General features: G+C 48.9%; 9 protein-coding genes across 9 annotated transcripts; 4 read left to right on the top strand and 5 right to left on the bottom strand.

Moving 5' to 3' along the window:
* Nucleotides 1-60: 60 nt before the first annotated feature.
* Nucleotides 61-2595, bottom strand: BO88DRAFT_362845 (2-deoxyglucose-6-phosphate phosphatase; the record flags this gene model as incomplete). The annotated part of the gene is made up of 7 exons (XM_025703926.1): nt 61-434; nt 492-893; nt 970-1184; nt 1766-2198; nt 2264-2373; nt 2425-2446; nt 2499-2595. 7 exons carry the CDS (start codon nt 2593-2595, stop codon nt 61-63), a joined length of 1653 nt encoding a protein of 550 aa, XP_025564596.1.
* A 412-nt stretch (nt 2596-3007) lies between these two features.
* On the bottom strand, nt 3008-3973 carry BO88DRAFT_337137 (class I SAM-dependent methyltransferase; the record flags this gene model as incomplete). The annotated part of the gene is made up of 1 exon (XM_025702931.1): nt 3008-3973. The coding sequence occupies one exon, from the start codon at nt 3971-3973 to the stop codon at nt 3008-3010; it is 966 nt and encodes a 321-aa protein (XP_025564595.1).
* A 3668-nt stretch (nt 3974-7641) lies between these two features.
* Nucleotides 7642-9010, bottom strand: BO88DRAFT_424343 (thioesterase family protein; the record flags this gene model as incomplete). The annotated part of the gene is made up of 4 exons (XM_025708730.1): nt 7642-8353; nt 8405-8645; nt 8701-8797; nt 8999-9010. The coding sequence occupies 4 exons, from the start codon at nt 9008-9010 to the stop codon at nt 7642-7644; spliced, it is 1062 nt and encodes a 353-aa protein (XP_025564594.1).
* Nucleotides 9011-9931: 921 nt separating this feature from the next.
* Nucleotides 9932-11120, bottom strand: BO88DRAFT_442854 (oxidoreductase; the record flags this gene model as incomplete). The annotated part of the gene is made up of 3 exons (XM_025709981.1): nt 10816-11120; nt 10504-10675; nt 9932-10465 (listed from the first exon to the last, which is right to left on the bottom strand). The coding sequence occupies exons 1-3, from the start codon at nt 11025-11027 to the stop codon at nt 9932-9934; spliced, it is 918 nt and encodes a 305-aa protein (XP_025564593.1). The 5' UTR covers nt 11028-11120.
* A 583-nt stretch (nt 11121-11703) lies between these two features.
* On the top strand, nt 11704-13929 carry frdA (putative FAD dependent oxidoreductase). The gene has a single exon (XM_025703925.1). The coding sequence runs from the start codon at nt 11964-11966 to the stop codon at nt 13428-13430; it is 1467 nt and encodes a 488-aa protein (XP_025564592.1). The 5' UTR covers nt 11704-11963; the 3' UTR covers nt 13431-13929.
* A 535-nt stretch (nt 13930-14464) lies between these two features.
* BO88DRAFT_403741 (uncharacterized protein) lies at nt 14465-15291 on the top strand. Its single transcript, XM_025706437.1, has 2 exons — nt 14465-15022; nt 15090-15291. Exons 1-2 carry the CDS (start codon nt 14505-14507, stop codon nt 15094-15096), a joined length of 525 nt encoding a protein of 174 aa, XP_025564591.1. The 5' UTR covers nt 14465-14504; the 3' UTR covers nt 15097-15291.
* Nucleotides 15292-15870: 579 nt separating this feature from the next.
* BO88DRAFT_424340 (CFEM domain-containing protein) lies at nt 15871-16752 on the top strand (the record flags this gene model as incomplete). Its single annotated transcript, XM_025708729.1, has 3 exons — nt 15871-15951; nt 16012-16380; nt 16423-16752. 3 exons carry the CDS (start codon nt 15871-15873, stop codon nt 16750-16752), a joined length of 780 nt encoding a protein of 259 aa, XP_025564590.1.
* Nucleotides 16753-18336: 1584 nt separating this feature from the next.
* Nucleotides 18337-18809, top strand: BO88DRAFT_336957 (uncharacterized protein; the record flags this gene model as incomplete). Its single annotated transcript, XM_025702919.1, has 2 exons — nt 18337-18504; nt 18585-18809. The coding sequence occupies 2 exons, from the start codon at nt 18337-18339 to the stop codon at nt 18807-18809; spliced, it is 393 nt and encodes a 130-aa protein (XP_025564589.1).
* A 567-nt stretch (nt 18810-19376) lies between these two features.
* On the bottom strand, nt 19377-20409 carry BO88DRAFT_434323 (RTA1 domain-containing protein). Its single transcript, XM_025709472.1, has 2 exons — nt 20222-20409; nt 19377-20165 (listed from the first exon to the last, which is right to left on the bottom strand). The coding sequence occupies exons 1-2, from the start codon at nt 20373-20375 to the stop codon at nt 19453-19455; spliced, it is 867 nt and encodes a 288-aa protein (XP_025564588.1). The 5' UTR covers nt 20376-20409; the 3' UTR covers nt 19377-19452.
* Nucleotides 20410-20658: the final 249 nt, after the last annotated feature.

Genomic DNA, 20658 nt, shown 5'->3' with positions numbered 1-20658 from the left:
CGAATCATCTAAGAAACCCCACCTTAACCCTCAATTAACTGCCAAGAACCTATCCACAACTCACAGTCCAAGGGCACGAATCTCAAACTCCACAATGCTAGGAATAGCCTCCCAAAGGGAGGGACCTTCAGGCTTCCACCCCAAAGCGCGCAGCCGACTAGCCCGACTGCGACAGTTTCCACCCCACAGAACCGGCGCCCACGGATGGAATTTTAGAGCGTCCTCAACGGCCAGTGGTTCGATATCCGCAGCAGCAATCTTTCCCTTGTCATGAGCAATCTGTGTGACCTTCTCGCTGACGCCCTTCCATGAGAACTCGCCGGCCTCTGCAAAATAGTATCCTTCTGGGCCCCAGGTCGCTGTGCCTCCATTGGGCTTCAATGCCTCCTCAGTTAGGACGACGAATGCTTTGGCTACGTCGCTGACGTGGCAATCTTCAGTGCTATTAGCAATCCATCCCTTTTCTTTTTATTAAGTTGGAGACAACTCACAATCCCAAAGATTCTCCCCCTTCCCAACAGTAAACCCTTTACCCCGATTCAAAATAGCCTCAGTCAAGAACGGAACCTGCATACTCCGCTTCTTGATAGGTCCCTCACCCACACCATAGATGGTCGGCGGACATACAATCGCCGTGGGAACATTCAGTCGCATTCCACCGGTGATAACAGCATCATCAACATTCCGGTGCAGTGCCTCGGCAGGCAGGTTGATGATCTCATGAATATCTTTCTCATCATCGTAGATCTTTGAAGTGGGGTTTCCAGGTCCCGTAGACATATCGTTGAGAACACCCGTTCCGGAGATGTGAATGTATCTGCCTCTTCCAGTGCCGGATGCTAGACCGGCGAGAAGGGAGTTTACTGCGGGAACGTGGTCGGAGCTGGCGGTTTCTGTGCAGGTATGACAATATTAGTGGATGACTTTTCGATGAGGCTTGACCACAGTGACTGGCAGTGGCAGACTTACGCAGCACAACATCAGCCTTTGCAGCCTCCTCCTTCAGAACTGCATCATCGTCGAGGGTTCCGATGACAGTGCTGATGTTGGGAAAGCGGCTCTTGAGCTTATCGGCTTGCTCTTGGTCTCGGACTAGTGCCACGACGTCGTACTCGGGGTGAGCAGTGATGAGAGTGACCGCTGTCTGGCCACCGACGTAGCCAGTTGCGCCAGTGATGAAGACTCTAGGAGACATCGTTGAATAATGTGCTTGAGTTGTTTGAGTTGCTGTGGTATTTATTGTATTGGATTTGTGATTGTTGAGTGTGTATGGAACATTGAAGATGGGTAACTTCTGCCATTTTATAATCAATTCTTCGCAGAGATGCAGCCTTTGTCAATTACCAAGAAAACGAAGAACGTCGTGGAATTGCTAAGCAGATCTGGCTTTGAGGCTATTCGGACAGTATGACACGAGGCTCGCCGAGCTCGCCGAACCCGCCGGGTTGACTAGTTGCGGATGGACTGCCGCTAGTTTAACTGTGTCTATGCTTAGGTTCAGCCTCCCGGGTTCTTACTGGCTCGCTATTTATCGCCCATTATAGTCTGTTTCTCGTGTTCCCCGTGTCTTCCTATCTTTCACCGACTGAGTAATGCATTTCTAATCGCCGAAGTTTGCTTTTGGGTCTAATGCAGAATTGACTCGAGTCATCTATCTCTATGTGCCTCCCAAGCTCTATCCATTCTATACATTCTATGACCGCTCTACAATAAATCCGACAACCCAACCCTAAAATTCCCCTCCGACCCCTCCACCCCCACGAACCTCAAATCCCTCACCACCCAATCAGCCCCTGCCTCCTTCAACGCCTCAACAGAATGCGTCGTTGCAACCGCCAAAACCTTACAGCCAGCCGCTTTTCCCGCCCGAATACCAGCTGGCGCATCCTCCACCACCAAGACATCCTCTCTGCTTTGATCACCGTTATCCTTTAAAGCCAGAATCTTCTCTTTCCCCTTGCGATAGCCCTCCGGGTCCGGCTTTCCCACAGTTACATCCTCAGCGACAGTGACATGTTGCGGTTGAGGGAGTTGTAGAACGTTTAACCACCCATTTAGCAATGCTTTCGTTCCAGATGTCACAATGGCGTGGGGAATGTGGTGTTTGGTCAATGATTCGAGGAGGTTGCGCGCGCCGGGGATCTCGACGGCGGGGGTTTTGCTGAGGGTGGGGATTTGGGATTCCATTTTGCTGACATCTTAATAGATTATGAGTGACTTGCTGTCAATTGTTGACATGGGGATGTAGGTGGGAAGTACGTACATTCCCAGTTTGCCTTTGTCGGATCTAGCTGTTGGAGGACGTCAATGCTTCGTCGACCGTGCGAGGTGCGGAGGATTTCCTCGTGGTCGATGCCTAACTCATCGCCGATTCTGTGGTTGTTAGTATGTGGTTGTCCCTGGTGTGTTCCAAAGAGGATATACCTTTTCCAGTTCTCGATAATTGCTGCGTAGTCGTTAGATTCTCCTCAGAAACTATATAGGAATGATTGGCTTACCCTCTGTTGAGTCAATGATCGTCCCGTCGAAGTCTAGTAGAACTCCTGCGAAGATGTGGGATACCTCCATTCCAGAAGAGTGTGTTTCAGGTGACATTTCGGATTGTGACAAATATTTATTGACGATACGGGGTTCAACTGCTGTGTTTATCGAGCTACATCTTTATATCGAAAGACGTGGCGCTGATAGGCGGGTGGTTACCTGCTATGGTAATCGTCCCGCCTACTAAAGAGGTAATCGACCCGACAATTCTTGAGACTAACATGGGACATGGTTAGAGTTAAAGTTGGATCTTGTTTGTAGATCACTGTGACTTTATTAATAGATATACGGGTCTGGGTCTAGGTCTGAGTACATATGCTTTAGAATAAAGCATGCCGTAGTTGCATATCTGGGAGCAAAATAGTCGCCAACTTGTGCCCTATCAAAGGAAACATTAACCACATATTAATTCCTCTTTCTAGGTAGAGCAAATTGAACGAGCAAAACATCTATCTAACCATGCCAACTACATCGGCTTCTGCGCCATAACAACCAAAACATCAAAAATCGGATGAATATCCTTTCTCAATGACTCCCTCTTTACCCCGGCATTCAAGTCCTCAATATCACTTTGCTCCCAACCCAACACATCCCCAAACAACGCAGCCGTAAAGCCCTCCACGCCCTCCACAAAATTCACCCTCATGAAACTCCCACACTCCTTCAACCTCGCATCCTTAGGCCAACTCCCAATCGGCAACTTAAACTTCATCGTATGCACGGCCTTAAACCCAACCTCACCAACCCACTTCTCAAAGTCCGGCGCGGGATCCATCGTCTGCCCAATCCTCAAACACGCCTCCTTCAACCCATCCATCATCTTCACCATATAACTATCCTCCTTCAGACTCTCATCCTCCGAATACAACGTATTCACACTCTCCTGCAACTCCAACCAACCCCCCGGCTTCAAATTCTCAAAACACTGCCGAATCAACCTCGGCCAATCGCGAATCGACCCCGCCATATACCGACAATGAATATAATCATACGGTTCGCTCTCCATCCAATCCTTCTCCACATCATCCACAATGAACTTCACATTCGGCGGTACCCACGACGGCTGGATCGGACTGAGATCATTGCCTACGATCTGCTCCACATTCGAGTACTCGTCGCCCATTTGAATGGCCCAGATGCCGGTGCCGGTGCCGATATCTAGAATGCGTTTCCCGTCTGGGTTTATCGGCGCGAGGAAGAGTCGGTTGTTGATAAGTCGGTAGAAGATGTGGTGCACCATGTCTAGTCGGTCTTGTTCGGGCTGGTCGTTAGGAAACGGGTAGTTTCCCAGATGGTGTGCGTGGTAGCGTCGACCATGCTTGTATTCGTATTTGAGTACGCTCGAGCTGAGGGATGTTGTGGATGATTCGGTGCCTAGGCTGATTTCGTCGTCGTCGTCGTGGTCCACTTCGATGGGGAGGTCGGGGGCCATGGAGCCCATTGTTACTACTGTGTAGATATGTGTTGTGGTGTGCTGTGGTGTGCTGCAAGGGATAAGCAATGCGGTGCGTGTTCCCGAACGTCCAGAGAGTAATGTCAAAAAGAAAAGGAGAAACCGAGAGGGTCACGCCACTATAATCCGGAGTTTTATATCCTTCACATGGTGGATATGACGGAGCTACGATTGGACTAGTTGAAAAATGGTAACTACGGAGTACAGTAGTTTTGATTCGCATGTTCGGCGGAAGCCGAGGCCGGTTGTTTCTCGCTAACGAAATGCCATGCCTTTAGCGCTTATGGTGGTCCACTTTTAACGGTCGGGTTGCAGCGAAACTAGCGATATAGCGAATGAGAGTGGATTTATGCGTGTTTATCGGGTTAATGGCTCCGGAGATGTGCCGGGGTTGGTTTAGATCGATTACTGGTGGTCCTTGATTTCGTGTTTTGCGCGTGGCAGTTATCTACGGCTCTTCTGGTGGATATGATTCTATACCGGGGTGGAAGTGATGTTCTTGGCATGATTTTAGTATACAACATAGAATACTAACTACTAGGGAATCAAAGCCGATATACCGCGTCTCCCCGGGCAGCATATGGAGATATGGGTTTCGATATGTAACAATATTTTGACTTTCGTCCTTTGCAATAATGGGCTGTTAACTTATTGTAGCCATCCTTTCATAGTACAATTTCTGCTAACCTCTGAATTCCAACGGTAATACTGTTTGTGTTGCAGGCGCTGGCTGCTTGAGACCTCTCATCATCGGCCATCCTTGCTGCCATGGTCACGAATTTCATTCCTAGGGCACGGACTAACATATGGACCAACCATTCCCTCATTGGAAAATTTGTATTCTTTCTTTATGAGACAGGGCCAGCTCTTGCTCGTTGCTGAAACCGCGTGCCAGACATTTCAACTTCTTGCGGAGCAGACCCAAGCAGTATGCCATCCCGGCCCGCGTGCGCGTCAGATATATGTAGTTGTATGAGGCTGATTGAGTAACCATGCATTCAATGAATGAACACTTAATTTTATCAATTCACCCTCTGGACCGCACTGATGGTTTTCTCGTTGTTCCAGTTCCTGGTTCTCCTCTCAGCGCTAGATTCGATATGAATAGAAGTGCTTGGATGTTACTCTCCCCTCCCCCCTAGGAGCAAGTGATGGCGCCGCATCATACTCTCTTTGATATTATCTACTATCTCTTCTCTGCCCTTTGTACACACCGCCCGTCGCTACTACCGATTGAATGGCTCGGTGAGGCCTTCGGACTGGCTAGGGTTGGCAATCAACTAAGATAACGACTTTTCGGCTCTGTTGATATGGCACACAGGACTGAAACATTTCAATAGTGCACTTGCCAGAAACATCGATATATCTTTCTCAGTAATTTCAAGAAGTTTACCGGGCACGGATGCAGCGACTCCAGTAGCAACTGCACTAGATTGAGTAAGGACCATGTCAAAGCAACCATTGAGTCAGACCGGAAGCCGAAGGAGAGAAATTAACGACCTACTGTTCAGGGCCATATTTCTCTGTTAGGATCTCGTCCACCCAGCGGACTATCTCCTCGATGTTTTTACCCGGCACGAGTGGCACATAGCGACCCCTCGCCTTATGCTCGTGCGGATAGTGTGGTTAACGAAGTGTACATATAATGGAACTTCACTTGTATATTCTCGAGTCTCTTGCCTTTAATGATGCTAAACTCCCATTCCCCCCCCCCAGAGTAACGATATACAATTGACCACCTCGGGGTTCTATGTCAGGTTCGAGCTTTGGAACATAGCCGGACAGTCCCGCATCAAACAGAAGGCATACCATAGCGTGCACCCGGCACTCAGAAGGTCACTGGTCATCTGAGGGGTATCAAGGGACGTTGGAGCGTGGATCGAATGAGCATAGTGCGCATCTGCAGGTCACTCACCAGGTTGGCGAACATCCTCGTCTTCCCCTTTCGATGTTCAAACAACCACAGAATTCGGCCAGCCATTCGAATGCATATGACGGTCTAGTTATTGACGCTAGTAATATCAAAACCAGCGAGGTCTGCCTGTTCTTGCTGGTCTTGGGGTTGATCAATTCGCGCTTTGCTGGAGCTGGGCAACACTCATAGTAAAATCCCGGTTTTGATTGGATAGCTCTGCACAGTCTTAGACTTTTGAGGAACTCGCCATTTTTATGATCATGACAGTTGGTGCATGCTTCTGGCGGAGGTTGTCCCTGAGACCGGATCAGCAGGACATTGATGTAACTGGAACGGTGCATAACGTCTGATAAGCTTGAATCCGGCCATGAAGGAACTCCTCTTGGAGAATTCGGTAAGCAGTGAAATCGAGATAGTAGCAACGCCGACGGAGAATTCCTAATCATTCAATGTAGTTAGTTAACATGATTGAAGTTTCAGTTCATCAAACGGTTCAGAAAGCAAAATTGCTGAGCACACTGAGGCATTGACTAGAGCTCAATCGCATCCAGAATGTCTTATAAATCATCTGGTTCTAGCTCTGCAAGAATTGACGTTTACATTGTCACTGCCATATATACCCATCCAAAAATTCTGCATAATCCTGCGCGACATGCAAAAAAAAAACCAGTTATTGGGTTCAATTCTCGGATAGTCGCTTAGAAACAGTAATGGCGACCTAGTGGTTGACCGAGGGCAGCTGACTTGTAGACATCCATGTCTTCCCAGCACCAACTCGGTCATCCAAAAGCCACCCGCGGCACAGTCGCTTTTATTCTGGTCTCTCGGTGTATGTATCGCAACCAGCTGCCACAAGTTGAATGCACAGTGGCCTTCATTTCAGGTTCCATAAATCTCATGTACATTCTTGATGTCCACAATGTGAAAGGCCTTTTCTCAAGTCATCCTCGAAAGAGTCCTCTTTTCACCTCCGGAATCTTGGACTGCGTTCTTAACTCAGTGGGGTTAGGGTTCGTGGCGATCCGTCAACTGTCCCGGTAGTTGGGGTACTCTTCGTATCAGTCATGAGTACCATGTCTTCAAGTGCTATCGACTTCTGCGGCCTATGGGAACCATGTACTGAGAAATATAATATATTCTATCATGCTAGAGGTAGTTATGCTCTACCGTATGCATATAGAATGTCAAGGATATACAGGAAGAAGATACCATGTAGTAGAGAATTGTAGCTATAAACATAAGAGCAGAAGATGATTAGAAGGGGCCCCAACCCTCCTTATATAGCATGATTGCAGCCGAGGCTGGATTCAATTGGGAAATTCAATCACATACCGAGTGAAATGCTAGAGCATGCCTTATATATTTAGAGACCAATACACAGCCGATCTCACAGTGAAAGCCAATGTAGGAAGCTTAGAAGTCAAGAAGGGCAGTAGATTACTTCACCAATCCTCCCAATGCCCTTAGTTATTCATGGCCTATCCAGGTGAATGGTTGGGTGATTCATGCTTTCCTTCTCATTCTTCAAGCATTGGCGAGAAAAGGCTATCTAAACCGAGACATCGCTCAGAAATCTGATCTTCCTAATTAAGTATAAGCTTCCACCACCATCATTGATATAGCCAGGTTTATTATCTACTCAATTCTCCTCTGACTATCGGCATGAACAAAGAGACATGTTATCTAAACGGGCGCTTATGAATCTATCGGAATATCAATTGTCTCCAGAAAGTCACAGTTTCTGGATCTTCGCCTTAGCAGGTACAAGAGCCGCTATCTGCTGACTTATAGCGATCAGGTCCATCCTTTCATCGAAAATAAGGACCTCCAAGTCCATTTGGCCGTTCAAGATTCTCTTGCACTCAGTCCGCAAGTAGAGCCATCGGACGCCCTCCGCGGGAAGCCTTTGCTTGATCTCTGTGGAGAGAGTCAAGGAGACGTTCAGCGTTTTGCCCCAAAAGTTTCTGGCGCCATCATCATTGAGAACTCTCCAATCGCTCCGTCCTTCATTGCGGGCCTTTTCTTGGCGCTTCGCAAACTCGAGCAGTGCCGCTATACTTCCCATCGGCATCGGCTTCCCCTCTCCGTGAGGGACATAGTTATCTTGAATGGGAAACGCCATGTCTCCGACAAAATGTATCATGTCATTAGTCCATCGGGCCTTGCCCCCACTTGTCCATGGCCGAGAGCCGAGCGGGAGATAGTCCCAACCCGGTTCAACCCATTGCTCGATGAATGGGAAGTCAGTGGGCAGAGCTCTCGGGATGAAGTTCTTGACGTAGGACTGGCCCCTTCGGAATCCTTCGTGATAGAAGGCGCAGTGGTAAGAGATCCAGTTAGGGTCACTGTCAGTCTCGAGTTTCGTGAGGTCCACGGGTGAGGGGGGAGTGGAGAGACGCCAGTCTGTTTGAAGTGTTATGCCCGTGATGGACAAGTTGGTGATGCTGTCAAGTATGTAAGCATCTGTTATTCCGGTATGGTTGTTTCCTACATACCCTATATCCGCAGACGCAGTGATCTTCTCATTCTGGAATGATTCGACACGGAGGGTAGACTGTCCTTTGCCGATGTTCACTTCTCGCAAAGTCATAAACAATGGTGCCGAGTCAAATGTCGGACGGTAGAATTGAACATAAGAATTTCGAAGGCCAATCTGAGTTTGCAGTTTGGGGTGTTGGGAGGCGTGATAGAGTGCGTATTTGGTCATTACGCTGGCTACATAGCCACCATAAATGACTACGACGTGGTCAGTGTCTCTTCACAAGTAGAATCCATGCATTCTGGTACGTACCAGAGCCGACCGCAATATCCGAGGGCAGCTGCACAGAGCATTGACGCGTAGATGAGAACGGAAGGTCCAACGCTTGGGACAGGCTTGTGGGGAGTGACTCCATTGGCCTTCCTATCTTCTAAACTGCTTTGGTTCTATAGAGGGTTTTAGATGGTTGTAAAATGTCCGAAAAAGTTGTGTGGGAGCCTGCTTGTCCATAAATACTCGAGGTGAGGAAGATCGGGATAATGATCCAATGAAGCGACGACAAGCCACGCAGTAAGCTGACATTTCGGAAGCAATTGTCTATGGTCAGCACACCAACATCCATTGAGGCTCAACTTTATAGCTGTGACAGGTAATCAGTCCCAGTATGGTTTTGGGTATTCATCTGACAATCTGTTACCCAACTAATTCCAGTCGCGGCCACTAGTAGTTCAGGAACTGCCTGGTTTAACAGCCCAACATTGCTGGAAAAGGGGCTGTGCCCCTTCTTTCTTTGTTTCCATCTGTAGGACCAACAATCCCAGTTCGAATTCAATTGCTCTTCTAGCCTAGCTGTGATAATACCCGTGTATGCTTATCTTCCTTCTGTGTCACCTTCTCCAGGTCATACTAATGCTTACTATATCTCCTTTCACTTTCGTCTTGGTGTTGGACAAGTGTCTGCTTCCTGGCTGGACAAGTGTAGCCGATGCTTTCAAGAATCCTTGCTTCTTCCAAACCAAATCTATTCAATAAGATACTTTGGACTTCGGGTGCTTGCATGTATTATCCACCTGCTAGGAGGCAGATGTCTCGTTACTTTTATTCCATCTCAGGACATCCACTGTAGATCAGTACCTCCCCGATTGTTCTGCATTTTAAGTCATCCTTCGTCTAAGAGTCATCTTATATCCTCCTCCTGGGATCTGCACGGGTTCTTTCCTCTGGTGTCTATACTTCGTCATATCGTTTGTAAGGCAAAGATGACAAGACAACAGCGTATTTACAAGGCTGTGTTTGACCGACATATTAGAATTGATACTTTACCGATGATAATACTATAGACATTTTATTTAATTTTGGTAAGATTGACAATCTATATTTGCCGAAAGGTAATTGATGCCCCTACACTTCCTGCTAGATCCCCTTCTGATTTCAATTTCTGTGGTGCGTCGTAGCCTACAGGGTATAACACCATAGCCCTAACGCTGAGCATTCCGTACCGTCAGCTAAGCTCATGCAAGGTCAGAAATGGATACTATATACATTACGCGTTGCATCCGCCTCTCGACTCAGGCTTCAACTGTCCCAAGGCGATTTGCCGAGACCTCCATTCGCTCCACTCATCCACCGTGCGGGTTTCTTCCTCTTCCCCGGGTAGTAAAGGCGGGATAACGCCCTCCTTCAGGCGCTGAAGAGACGCGGTTCGCTTAGCACGTACCAAATAGGCCACACTTTCTCGCTGCACCTTTGCCTGGTCCCCTGGAGCTGTCACCACACGGTGTAAGGAACTGCGCAGGACACCTCCCGTCCATTCCACCAACGTGTCGCCAACATTCACCACAGCACACCCGGGTTCAGGCTTAATGTAGCGCCAATTTTCTTTGATATTTTCACATCCAGCAGGTAGAATCTGGAGTCCGCCTGCGATGTTGAACAAAAGCGTCATGGTTCCCAAATCAGTATGGCCGCCGAACGATATGCGATCGTAGTTGGGATCAGTTTGAGCTGGGCTCCAGAGCAGGCAGACAACACTGTCGGATTCTTGGTTCAATGGACCCAATGCTTCGAGTGTCTGGGGCTCTATTTCCAAACAACTGTCCAGCTTGCATCTAGCACTGAATGAGCGTGTTCGATAAAGCGTCGGAGCTGCTCTTTGGTGGTGTTGATCACATCAGGGTGGAGGCGTGAGTGACTGGGGTTTCCTAACACTTCGTCTTGACTTAGCGAGTAGGCGTGGATATGGTCGGCGTCGCCATTGTCCGTCTTTATACTTCCTATGCCTTTATACCTGGACCAATGTTAAAGATGCAATGACATGAAAGGGATGGATACTGGGGAAGTATGTATCTCATAAAGTCCGGAGGTTTGTAGGTATAGGATTTCAAAGTCTCATGGTCCAACGCAGAGAGCTATCATGTCAAGTCAAACATTGCTTCCGCATCCTGCAGCAGAGTAGCCCCCTGATCTGATTCCCTCAAGTCCAACAGAAAGAATCCCCATTTCTGGCACGCTTCGAACAATTTCTCTACTTCTCCTGCCGTGTTGTTCTTCAACCCTTCGAGTGAGATCTTTGACAGTGACGCCACGGGAAGATCTGAAGGGAACGGAGGAATCCGATCGAAATATTCTTGAGGTGGCATGTTGCCAAATTGCCTAACAAGAAGTTCTGTCCCGGATGAACCCTCAAGCAAAGTGTACGACAAACAGCTCTGCCTAGGCAATTGGTAGGTGCGAAAAGATAGCAGCGAAGGGACAAAGTTGAAATGCGAGCACCTATAGTAGTGCCTTCTTCGGTCTTCCTCCTTAATCTCTTGCGATTGATTGCGAACTTGAGGAAGAACAAGAGTTACAGGACTATTTATAAAAGCCATCGATCACGTGCTGAACAGCCATTCACTCGTCACACGTACATCAAACGTTCTCATATAGCCATTGGGCTGTGAATAGTTTAAAATTGGACCAGTTAAAGAACGTATCCGAGGAATCACTGTTGTTCATTGAAGGCTGATAGTGATACTGTACATATCCCGGCATCAGCGGCAGGGGTGTGGATCCTGTGTTGGGATCAGCAGCTTAGTTATGCTTATACTTCTTTGTACTTCTTGTTGGACCGAAGGTTGTAATCCTGTGGTATAGTGTCTAATTATTTACTCAGTACTTATCAGTACTACTCTACGAAAACCAGATCTAATTGGTGCCCGGATGTTGTCACCAACACTCACTTACCCATCCAATAAGATTCCAGATTAGGACGACTGTAATGCTGCTGTGCGGAGATGTTCTAGACTTCCACATTCCAACACGATAGCAGTCATACAACACCTACATGCATCCCTTAATTCCCAATCACGTTATTTCTCACAGTACCTTCAAGAAGAACCCTGACTTATCCAGACTCAAACTATCCGATCGTACAACCCATCGCAACATACCACCACCTTGTCAGATCATACGATCCCGTCACTAATACTATAACCCCTCACGACCCCAACCAAACCTTCACCACACACCTACAACCTACACACAACATCCACCACCATCAGCATCCATCATCAAGACAACCTAAAGGACAGAAAATGACCCCCCAAACCATAATAATCGGCACCGGCCTCGCGGGCCTAACCACGACCAGCACGCTCCTAACGCACCACATCCCGGTGCTCCTCCTCGACCGGGCGCCCAAACCCGGCGGCAACAGCATCAAGGCCTCCTCAGGGATCAACGCCGCTCCGACGCGATACCAACTGGAACCGGATTCCATCACCACATTCCAACACGATACCCTCCTCTCCGCAGGAGTGCCATACACCTCCGCTAGAGGGGTAGAGCGCACCCGACGCGAGAAACTCATCGACACACTCACTTCTAAATCCGCGGACGCGCTATACTGGCTTACGGATGACATCGGAGTCGACTTGAGTCGAGTTGCCCGACTCGGGGGACATAGTGTATCGCGGACGCATCGAGGAAGTGGGAAGGGGACACCGGGGTATGAGATAATCAAAGGGTTATTGGGACGGGTGTCGGAGGATAAGAATTGTCGGATGGAGGTGGGGAGACGGGTTACGAGGATATTACGAGAAGAGGGGGCAGGAGGGCCGGTGATTGGGGTGGAGTATACTGTCCAGGATAATGAGGGAGGAGGGGAAGAGGGCAATCGGACAAAAACAGAGACGGCGTACGGACCTGTCGTTGTCGCGAGTGGAGGGTTTGCAGGCGATGCGAGAGGGCTGTTAGCGCAGTATCGGCCCGATCTGGAGGGCATACCGTCGACGAATGAGCAGCGTGAAGGAACGCAGCCTTTGCTGCAGGAGGTTGGAGCGGCGGTGGTGGATATGGAGCAGGTGCAGGTGCATCCGACGGGGTTTGTGGGAGGGAAGGAGGAGGAAGTGGAGGCGATGGTGAAGATATTGGCGGCGGAGGCGTTGAGGGGGGAGGGGGGTATACTTGTGCTTGGGGATGGGAGGAGGTTTGTGAATGAGTTGGAGACGAGGGAGAAGGTGACGGGGGAAGTGATGGCGAGGGCGGAGAGGTTGCCGACCAAAGCGAGGCAGTGGGATGTGAAGCTGGTGTTGGATGAGGGGGCTGCTGCGGCGTTGCAGTCGCATTTGGGATTTTATATGTGGAAGGGACTGGTTAAGAAGACGACAGTTGGGGAGTTGGGGGAGATGTCGGCGCTGGAGGGGACGCTGAAGGAGTATGCGGATGTGGTCGCTGGGAAGAAGCCGGATGAGTTTGGGCGGCAGTCGTTTGGAAACTGGACGCCGAGGGAGGTCAAGCCGGAGTCGGTGGTGTATGTGGGAAAGGTTACCCCGGTTGTTCACTTTACCATGGGAGGCGTGGTGATCAACGAGCGCAGCCAGGTGTTGGACGGTCAGGGGCAGCCGATTCCCGGACTCTGGGCGGCGGGCGAGATTACCGGGGGTCTCCATGGCCAGAATCGGTTGGGGGGATCATCGCTGTTGGAGTGCGCAGTCTTCGGTCGCATTGCCGGAGAGGAAGCGGCTGCTTATTATCATGGACTGAAGGAGACATGTTCCTGAGGATGTGCTTGATGGGAGAACTGGTGGTTGTGATGATCTGCGGATTGATTGTGATATTATGTATTATGCACGCTACAGTGGATATTGTTCGATAAGCTACTACGGCAGTTGTCTGATCGAAATTTACTGCTTGTTTGATCCTGTGTATAAAGTTCTGGGGAACTGCGCGGTTCATGCAACCTACTGCATCTCTTTACGATGGCCTTGTTTCGCATTCAACGCCTTACCTGGTGATGATGGTGATAATCATCATCAAGCAGTGTAACAAATCAAGGCACTAGTCATGAGACATTACATCTCACATCTGGCCAGTGCATTCCAATGGAACCGATCAGTTTCAAGAGTCGAACCACTGCACAGTGCATGCAAGCGCACTGTAATATCTTCGCAGTCACCCATTTCGCAGAGTGATCCCAATCGAAGGAAATTCTGCCAAGATTCCATGAACCCTGTCAAGATGATCATTGTCGCCCTGAATTGCATCATGGAGCCGCTGCATAAAAACTGGAGATAGTTAGATACCTGACATCAACGAGCAGGTGAAATAAAAGTGACGTTGGGACAGGCCACCGCAGCCCTTGCGAGGATGCGTTGATTGATTGGACGGGGGGGAACAGGCCCTGAGCACAGGGACCCATGACGTAGGACGCCGAAGGGACGGGCTTCTCGGTCGAATTCCGGAGAAAAAGAAAAAAACAAAACTAGAACCAACAAAGAGAAGATGAGCTGTAGCACCGCCACAACTCAAACATTACCCAGTCCGACTAGGGTCGTCGCCTCCACGGAGCGGAGTAAGTTAATCTGGTGGGCACCCTTCCCTTCTGCCTGGACTTGGAAGTGATGATACAACGCACACTTCATCCCACGCAAATGCACCAATGCACCGACCGGTCCATGGCGACTCGACGTGCTCTTCTAGAACTCTGAGCGTTCGATTGGAAGGTGCAGATACCCCTTCTCCTTACAGACAATGCAGCCCGTGGGAAATGGAATGGCTGGATAACCCAGCCTTCCTTTCGGCCGCGCCCTGGAACTGTTTTTCCGTCCTGACTCTCGCCCACGGTTACGAGAGAAATGGTAGCTTTCTCAATCAATAGATCGAAATTAGTGGGTGGCGGAAAACTCAGCAGCTTCCCCACATCGGACCAGACAACCGTGTTGCTGTGGTACCACGAGCCAAGTTGCCGTGATACACAGAGCTCTGTACTCAGTCTGATTGACAATGGGCGAATCAATCTTGGACTCTTCTCCAGCGTCAACGCTAGAGAGACGGCCAGAGTCGTGAGTGGCCCAGCCCTGTCGCGGAGGCAGCCAAATGTGGCTCAAGAGGGCGAGGGTCAGCCACACCGGCGGTGGGCTGATTTTAGTGGCAGAGCGAAGCACAAATCACCATTTGAGCCGGCGAAGATCGGCCCCATCGCGTCGATCCCCTGCATCCTGTCGGTCAAGGGCCCTATGCCAGTCTCTGCCCACTTCCTGGCCTTGCTTGGCCTGCCGGCATTCACATCTTGGGCATCCAGCATCCCCCTCCTCACTGACGTAGGTGGTGTGACGAAACTTGGCCTTAGCATCTCTCTGTCGTCGGATCTAGACTTCCCTAGTGTCAGTCGGCAACCTGGTTCGTAAATTGGGGGAATTTAGTAAACTAGATGCACTAACAAAGTGAGAAAAGGCCCTTCTCCCTAGTTCGGTTAGCAAAAGAAAAACTTAATCGACTGGAGCTTGGGATTGTTGAGGGAAAGTGGGATCAACAACCGGGGGTATCTCCAAATCCCTAGATCCTCAGCCACTCGGCGCAAGCGAGGGTTTTTCCCTTCAGCCTATGAGAGGCACGCAGGGGATACAGTGGATTCGAGTTGAGCCACGGTGTTTGGGTCTGATCATGATAGACGATGCCCCTTCCCTTTAGTCCAAGATTAAGGCCAGGGTGGAGCAGCCATGACTGCATGGACTGGCCCGTGACGGTGTCCTGAGCCACGTTGGCGCGCTGGTAGCCTGGTAGATGGGGTTCTGATGCCTTTGCTGATCGACTCCAGAAGCAACCAGAGACACGCAGAAAAAAAAATTAAAAAATGAAATTCGAAATGAAATCAAAATTGTGAAAAGCAAAAAGCAGTAAAGTAAAAACAAGCAACGCAACTACTCCAAACTAGTAGATTGACGGCAAACGCCGAAGTGAACGAATCGAGTTGTCGGTGCGGCAAACAAGGGAAGCTGCGGGCCCTGAATTTGGATTTGCACTTGTTGACTCTTTCCTGCCTCCATATTTAATCGGCTCTTGTCCCCTCTCCCTCTTCTCTTTCTTCTCTTTCTATCTCTCCAAGCAATCCATCCAATCCCATCATCTGTCTTTCGCGTTCATCTTCTTCGGTTGATACCCCATTCTTCGCGCCGTCGCTCTTCGATTTCTGCTCTTGCACGTTTCCATCTTCTTATCACAATGAAGACCTTCTCGCTCTCCCTCGCTCTTCTGGCCGCTGCCAGCATGGTCAGCGCTGATGTCTCCGTCAGCGACTGCGCTGTATGTGTACCCGGATGTGACTCTTATTGACACACATCACTGACCAGCGCGCGTCTTTAGCAAATGTGCCTTAGCAACATGAACAACAAGGCTTCTGAGCTTGGCTGCTCCAGCGGCGACATGTCCTGTCTGTGCAGCAAGCCCGACTACAGCTACGGTATCCGCGACTGCACCGCTCAGGCTTGCCCCAATGATGACGCCAACGCCGTTGTCTCGTCGGCTCTTGCTTCTTGCCCCACTTCCTCTGGCAGCTCCGACTCCGCTTCTGCTACTGGTGCTTCTAGCACTGGCTCCGGCGCTGGCGGTGCTGGATCTACCACCTCTGCCTCTTCGGCTACCGGCAGTGGTGCCTCGTCTGCCTCTGGAACCAACAGTGGTAACACCAGCGGTGCCACGACTGGCGCTACCACCAGTGGAGCGGTAAGCTTAGTATACTCGTGATACCAACGTCTTGAAGCTAATCTCTTGCAGACTTCTGGTGCCACCTCTGGTGCGACCACCCTGAGCACCATCACCAGCACGAGCACTAGCACCGGCACTGTCTCTGGTCAGACCACTCTCAGCACTATCACTGGCACCAGCACCAGCACCGGTACTGTCTCTGGTGCCACCTCCGGCTCTTCTGGCAGCTCTACCTCTGGCTCTGGCTCTGGATCTAGCTCCAACGGCTCTGGCGGCTCTTCCTCTGCTACCGGAACTGCTCCCTCTTCCTCCGAGACCACTGGTGCTGCTCCCAAGCTTAACGTTGCCGGCAGTGGAATTGCTGGTGCTCTTGGTCTCGCTGCCATGTTCCTTCTCTAAGTGACTGGGTAAATGGCTTGATGGCCTGGATACTACAGGCGCCAAGACGGGTCTGAAATCCTGACTTGGATTGTTTTACTATTATGGTTTACGACTTCTACGCTTTGTTTGCGGCTTGTATATGTTAATAGGATGGGTCATAGCATAATGACTAGTAGATAATATGCCGACTGCCCAGGATCATGATCGTGGATATGCAGCAGCATGGATGGCTAATGGATGGTTTAATGGATAACCAGGTTGATTTACACTCTTTCTCGGTCGGTTAGGCAAAAATATGAGTCAATAAGCTCTTTAAGATCATCAACGAAGCCGCGTAATTGATCATGAGTAGCTGCAGCATGATGGCAATGCTTATAGACTGGAATAAGGAGGGGTATTCATGATGTGGTGACGTAGACTGCAGAGTGGCATCAAAATGTGATGTGTAACAGTCAATCCGCCGCACTGTACCTCGGAAGGTAAGCATCCACGCAGAGGATGCGCGATAAGCTCGAGAGTTCTGCATCTCGATGACATTGTGACTTGAGCTGATTGTGGCTTTGCGGAGAAGATTTTTCAGAAAGTCTATCGCGTCCTCTTTATTTATAGCTCGACACACTTCAACTACATGTCGCTGTTTGATCGGATTATAGGGAGAGTTCTGGTAGAGGACTTGTCTTTCTATATTTATCTTCAATTGAGCGGCAGCGCATGACCTATAGCCAGTTCTGCATGATGTACTGAATACATTGGGTACTTTTTGGTCGTTGCAACAAGGTTATCGTTATGTAGTTAGTAAGTAGCTCTAAATTGGTGTGAATAAAGGAATACTAGTAGTAGTAGTAGTCGTAGATAATATTGGGCTTGGCAGTGTGGATATATATCTGCGCATCAGACGCCCTTGACACTGATGGTACTAATCCATGCAAGATTCTAAGAGGGACCACTACATCGCTATATTAGATACTTTCCAGAATACAATATATACATTTGACGTTGAGATTGGTAGTAAATTGCCATCCTTAGTGCCTGCTCTAATCTATAGCCTTGAATTAGATATACTAAGGGTTGACAAAGTAAACGCCAATACCTAGAGTCAGATCATGGCCCTGGATTGCAGTCGCTAGTCTCTACTGCTGTGAAGCCAGGTAGCAATTTATCCTACTTATAAAATTATCTCATCACTTCCTCTTTAAATAAGGGATTATATTATCTTCAAGGATGCGAAGAAAGGGAGTCCCGGTCAGGTGACCTTACTCCTCCTGCCGTCAGCCACAGGCATCAAGGCACTAAGGCATGAAGACAGCAGTCGTATCCATATCGTCAACAGGTAACCGATACGAGAACCGACCAACCACCCTCATGCAAAGCACGGTTCAATTTGAAGGGTTATTTTGTTCTAATCCGAATGCCCGAATTTTCCATAGTGCTAGTATAGACTAGAACGAATGGTAAATCTATATACGAAGATAAATTATAAAGTCCAATGATCCTGGTTTGGAAGTTATATCTACAACACAATTCAACATACTACTCATACCATACTACATCCCAGCACTACTCCCCAACATTAACACAAAACAAGCATTAAATAATAACAACATGACCAGCTTGACCAACCTCATCAATTCATCTGCCCGCCCCCCCCTCAAACGTCGCCTCCACATCCTCATCGCATCTCTCATCGTCCTGACCTTCATCCTCATCATCGCCCGTCTAGCAACCCCAGGCACACCAGCAACTCGCACCAATATCTGGGGTATAGCAGTGGTACAATCCTCTTCCCCCTCATAAGCATTCTCTCATTTCAATTACACTAATTAGAATTAACAATTGAACTGAATGGATAGTGCCTTAAAGCCGCCCTCTTCCTCACCTACCAAATCCTAACAACCTACAAAGCCCGCTTCAAGCGATGGGCCAGTCTCAAAGCCAACATGGTACTAGATATCATCGACACGGTATTTTGGTTCGCTTTGTTTATTATCAGTATTATGGGCGCGAGCGGCGGACGTAGTGTCGCCAGTAAGGCGTTGGGTGCTGTCGTGGCTATTTTGGCGTTGGTGTTGTGGTGAGTTTCATTAGACCAAGACCAAGACCGATTGTGATGGTGTGTTTGGAGCTAATGAGTTATACAGTGGTGTTGTGGGTTTGTTGTCGTATCTTTGTATCTTGGATTATCGGTATTTCAAGGCTTATGGGAAACTTGATGGTTATGGGAGTGAGGAAGTGAAGGGGGAGGTGGTTGTTTGATGGGGGTATAGATATACTACTGTATATTGCTGATTTTTATAATCTAGCGTAATGTTCATTTCGAAATGTCTCTTTTTCTAATCTCCATCATATTTGATTGATGACAAAGTAAGTATATTAGATTTTAATAGTTGAGTCTCCTTATCACTTTGCTGGTTCCACTTTCAAGTACCTCCTAACCATAAGCGGTAATGAGTACGAGTACAAAGAGGCATCTACAATAGATGATAAAGATTTTGCTTGAGTTGGTATTGTGGTCGTCTGTTCGTATAGTTTCCCGTTCTAGAGAGAGAATTGGGATAGAGCGGTGAAATACGAGAGTTGAGATCCGGGTGCTACTTAGAGAGAAGAGGAATCATAGGTGTGGGAATCAATGGTACAGTATGCATGACAACTAATGGTTATATTGAAACACAAGGGAGAAGAACGAGAAGAAAATCGTAAATCGATAAAGCAGAAAAGCAGTCAAAAATTTTTCATCGCCTCCGGGCGCAGCATCTCCACCTGATCCTCCTCCATGTCCATCATCTTGCCATAAGACTTTGGACGAGCCGAGAGAATGCGACTCGGATGCATGACATTGAACAGAACACAACACAAGAACAAAAACAGGGCATCAAAAATATACAGAAACATCTCACTCTGTTTCAGAACGCCCTCCGAGCCCTGCACATACTCCACCACACGGTAGACGGACCGTACCATGATCAGAACACTAGCCGTGTACAAAATGCGCATATAGGTGTGCCATAGCGGTGTGAAAGTCAAGGATACTTCAGTCGGTGAAGCAGCCATACGGCGATGGAAGACCACAGTGACGATGATGAAGAAGCTGAAAAAGACCAGTTGAATAATAAGGCCGACCACAATGATGTTATTACCCAAGGAGATCTTGCTGGGGGTTTTGGCAGAGGCCATCATTCCGCCTCCGCCACTTTGGATGAAGAATGAGAGTACGTCGCCGGTTACGAATATCTTGGTCAGCCATGATGGCCGGATCAAAGAGTGTGAACCGCCGTCGAGGAGGCGGATGATTCGGCCCAGGATCATGTAGATGGAGGCGGAGAATAGGGCGGGGGCTAGAAGGAGAAGCAGTTCTTGTCCGACGTAGGGCTTCACGGTCCAATCTGGGGTCTCTCTGGCGCTGAAGTATCGTGCAATGTATCCGAATGTCTCGACTAAAAAGGCCCAACGTATTAGAAGGATGACACAATAGAGGGATGAGGGAACCCACAGAAGCCACCAATAACGAATGGTACAAAACACCATGTCCGCCTGCGGATCAGCTGGTAAAGATGCATTATGGAGGTTGCAGCGAACAGCCCGGCAGAGATAATAGCAGCGCCGACAGAGGGCTCATAGTCATAGAGCTTGTAGTCACTCGACATGATTGAAGCTTTGGGTCATGAACGCTTGAAAAAGCAGATGTTGAAATCCCCAGAAAGAGAGAACTTGGAGGGTAGAGAGAATTAAATAAGTAAATGACAAACGCTACGCACTGGGCAGGTGGATCTCCACTGCGTAGCTTGCACGTTTATGCCATGGAGCTAAATGTTCTCCGCTCAGGGGCGTCCGTAGATATCCACAGGGCTTGGGCTCTCATGATTACTGTTGTAAGCTCAGCGAACACGTTGGGAAAGCCCGAGAGCGATTCTGGTGGGTAACCAGTAC

The sequence above is a fragment of the Aspergillus vadensis genome (assembly GCF_003184925.1).
Source record: "Aspergillus vadensis CBS 113365 unplaced genomic scaffold BO88scaffold_7, whole genome shotgun sequence".
Lineage (NCBI taxonomy): Eukaryota > Fungi > Ascomycota > Eurotiomycetes > Eurotiales > Aspergillaceae > Aspergillus > Aspergillus vadensis.
The sequence above is the reverse complement of the archived record's forward strand: the minus strand, read 5'-3'. Positions and strand labels throughout refer to the sequence as shown.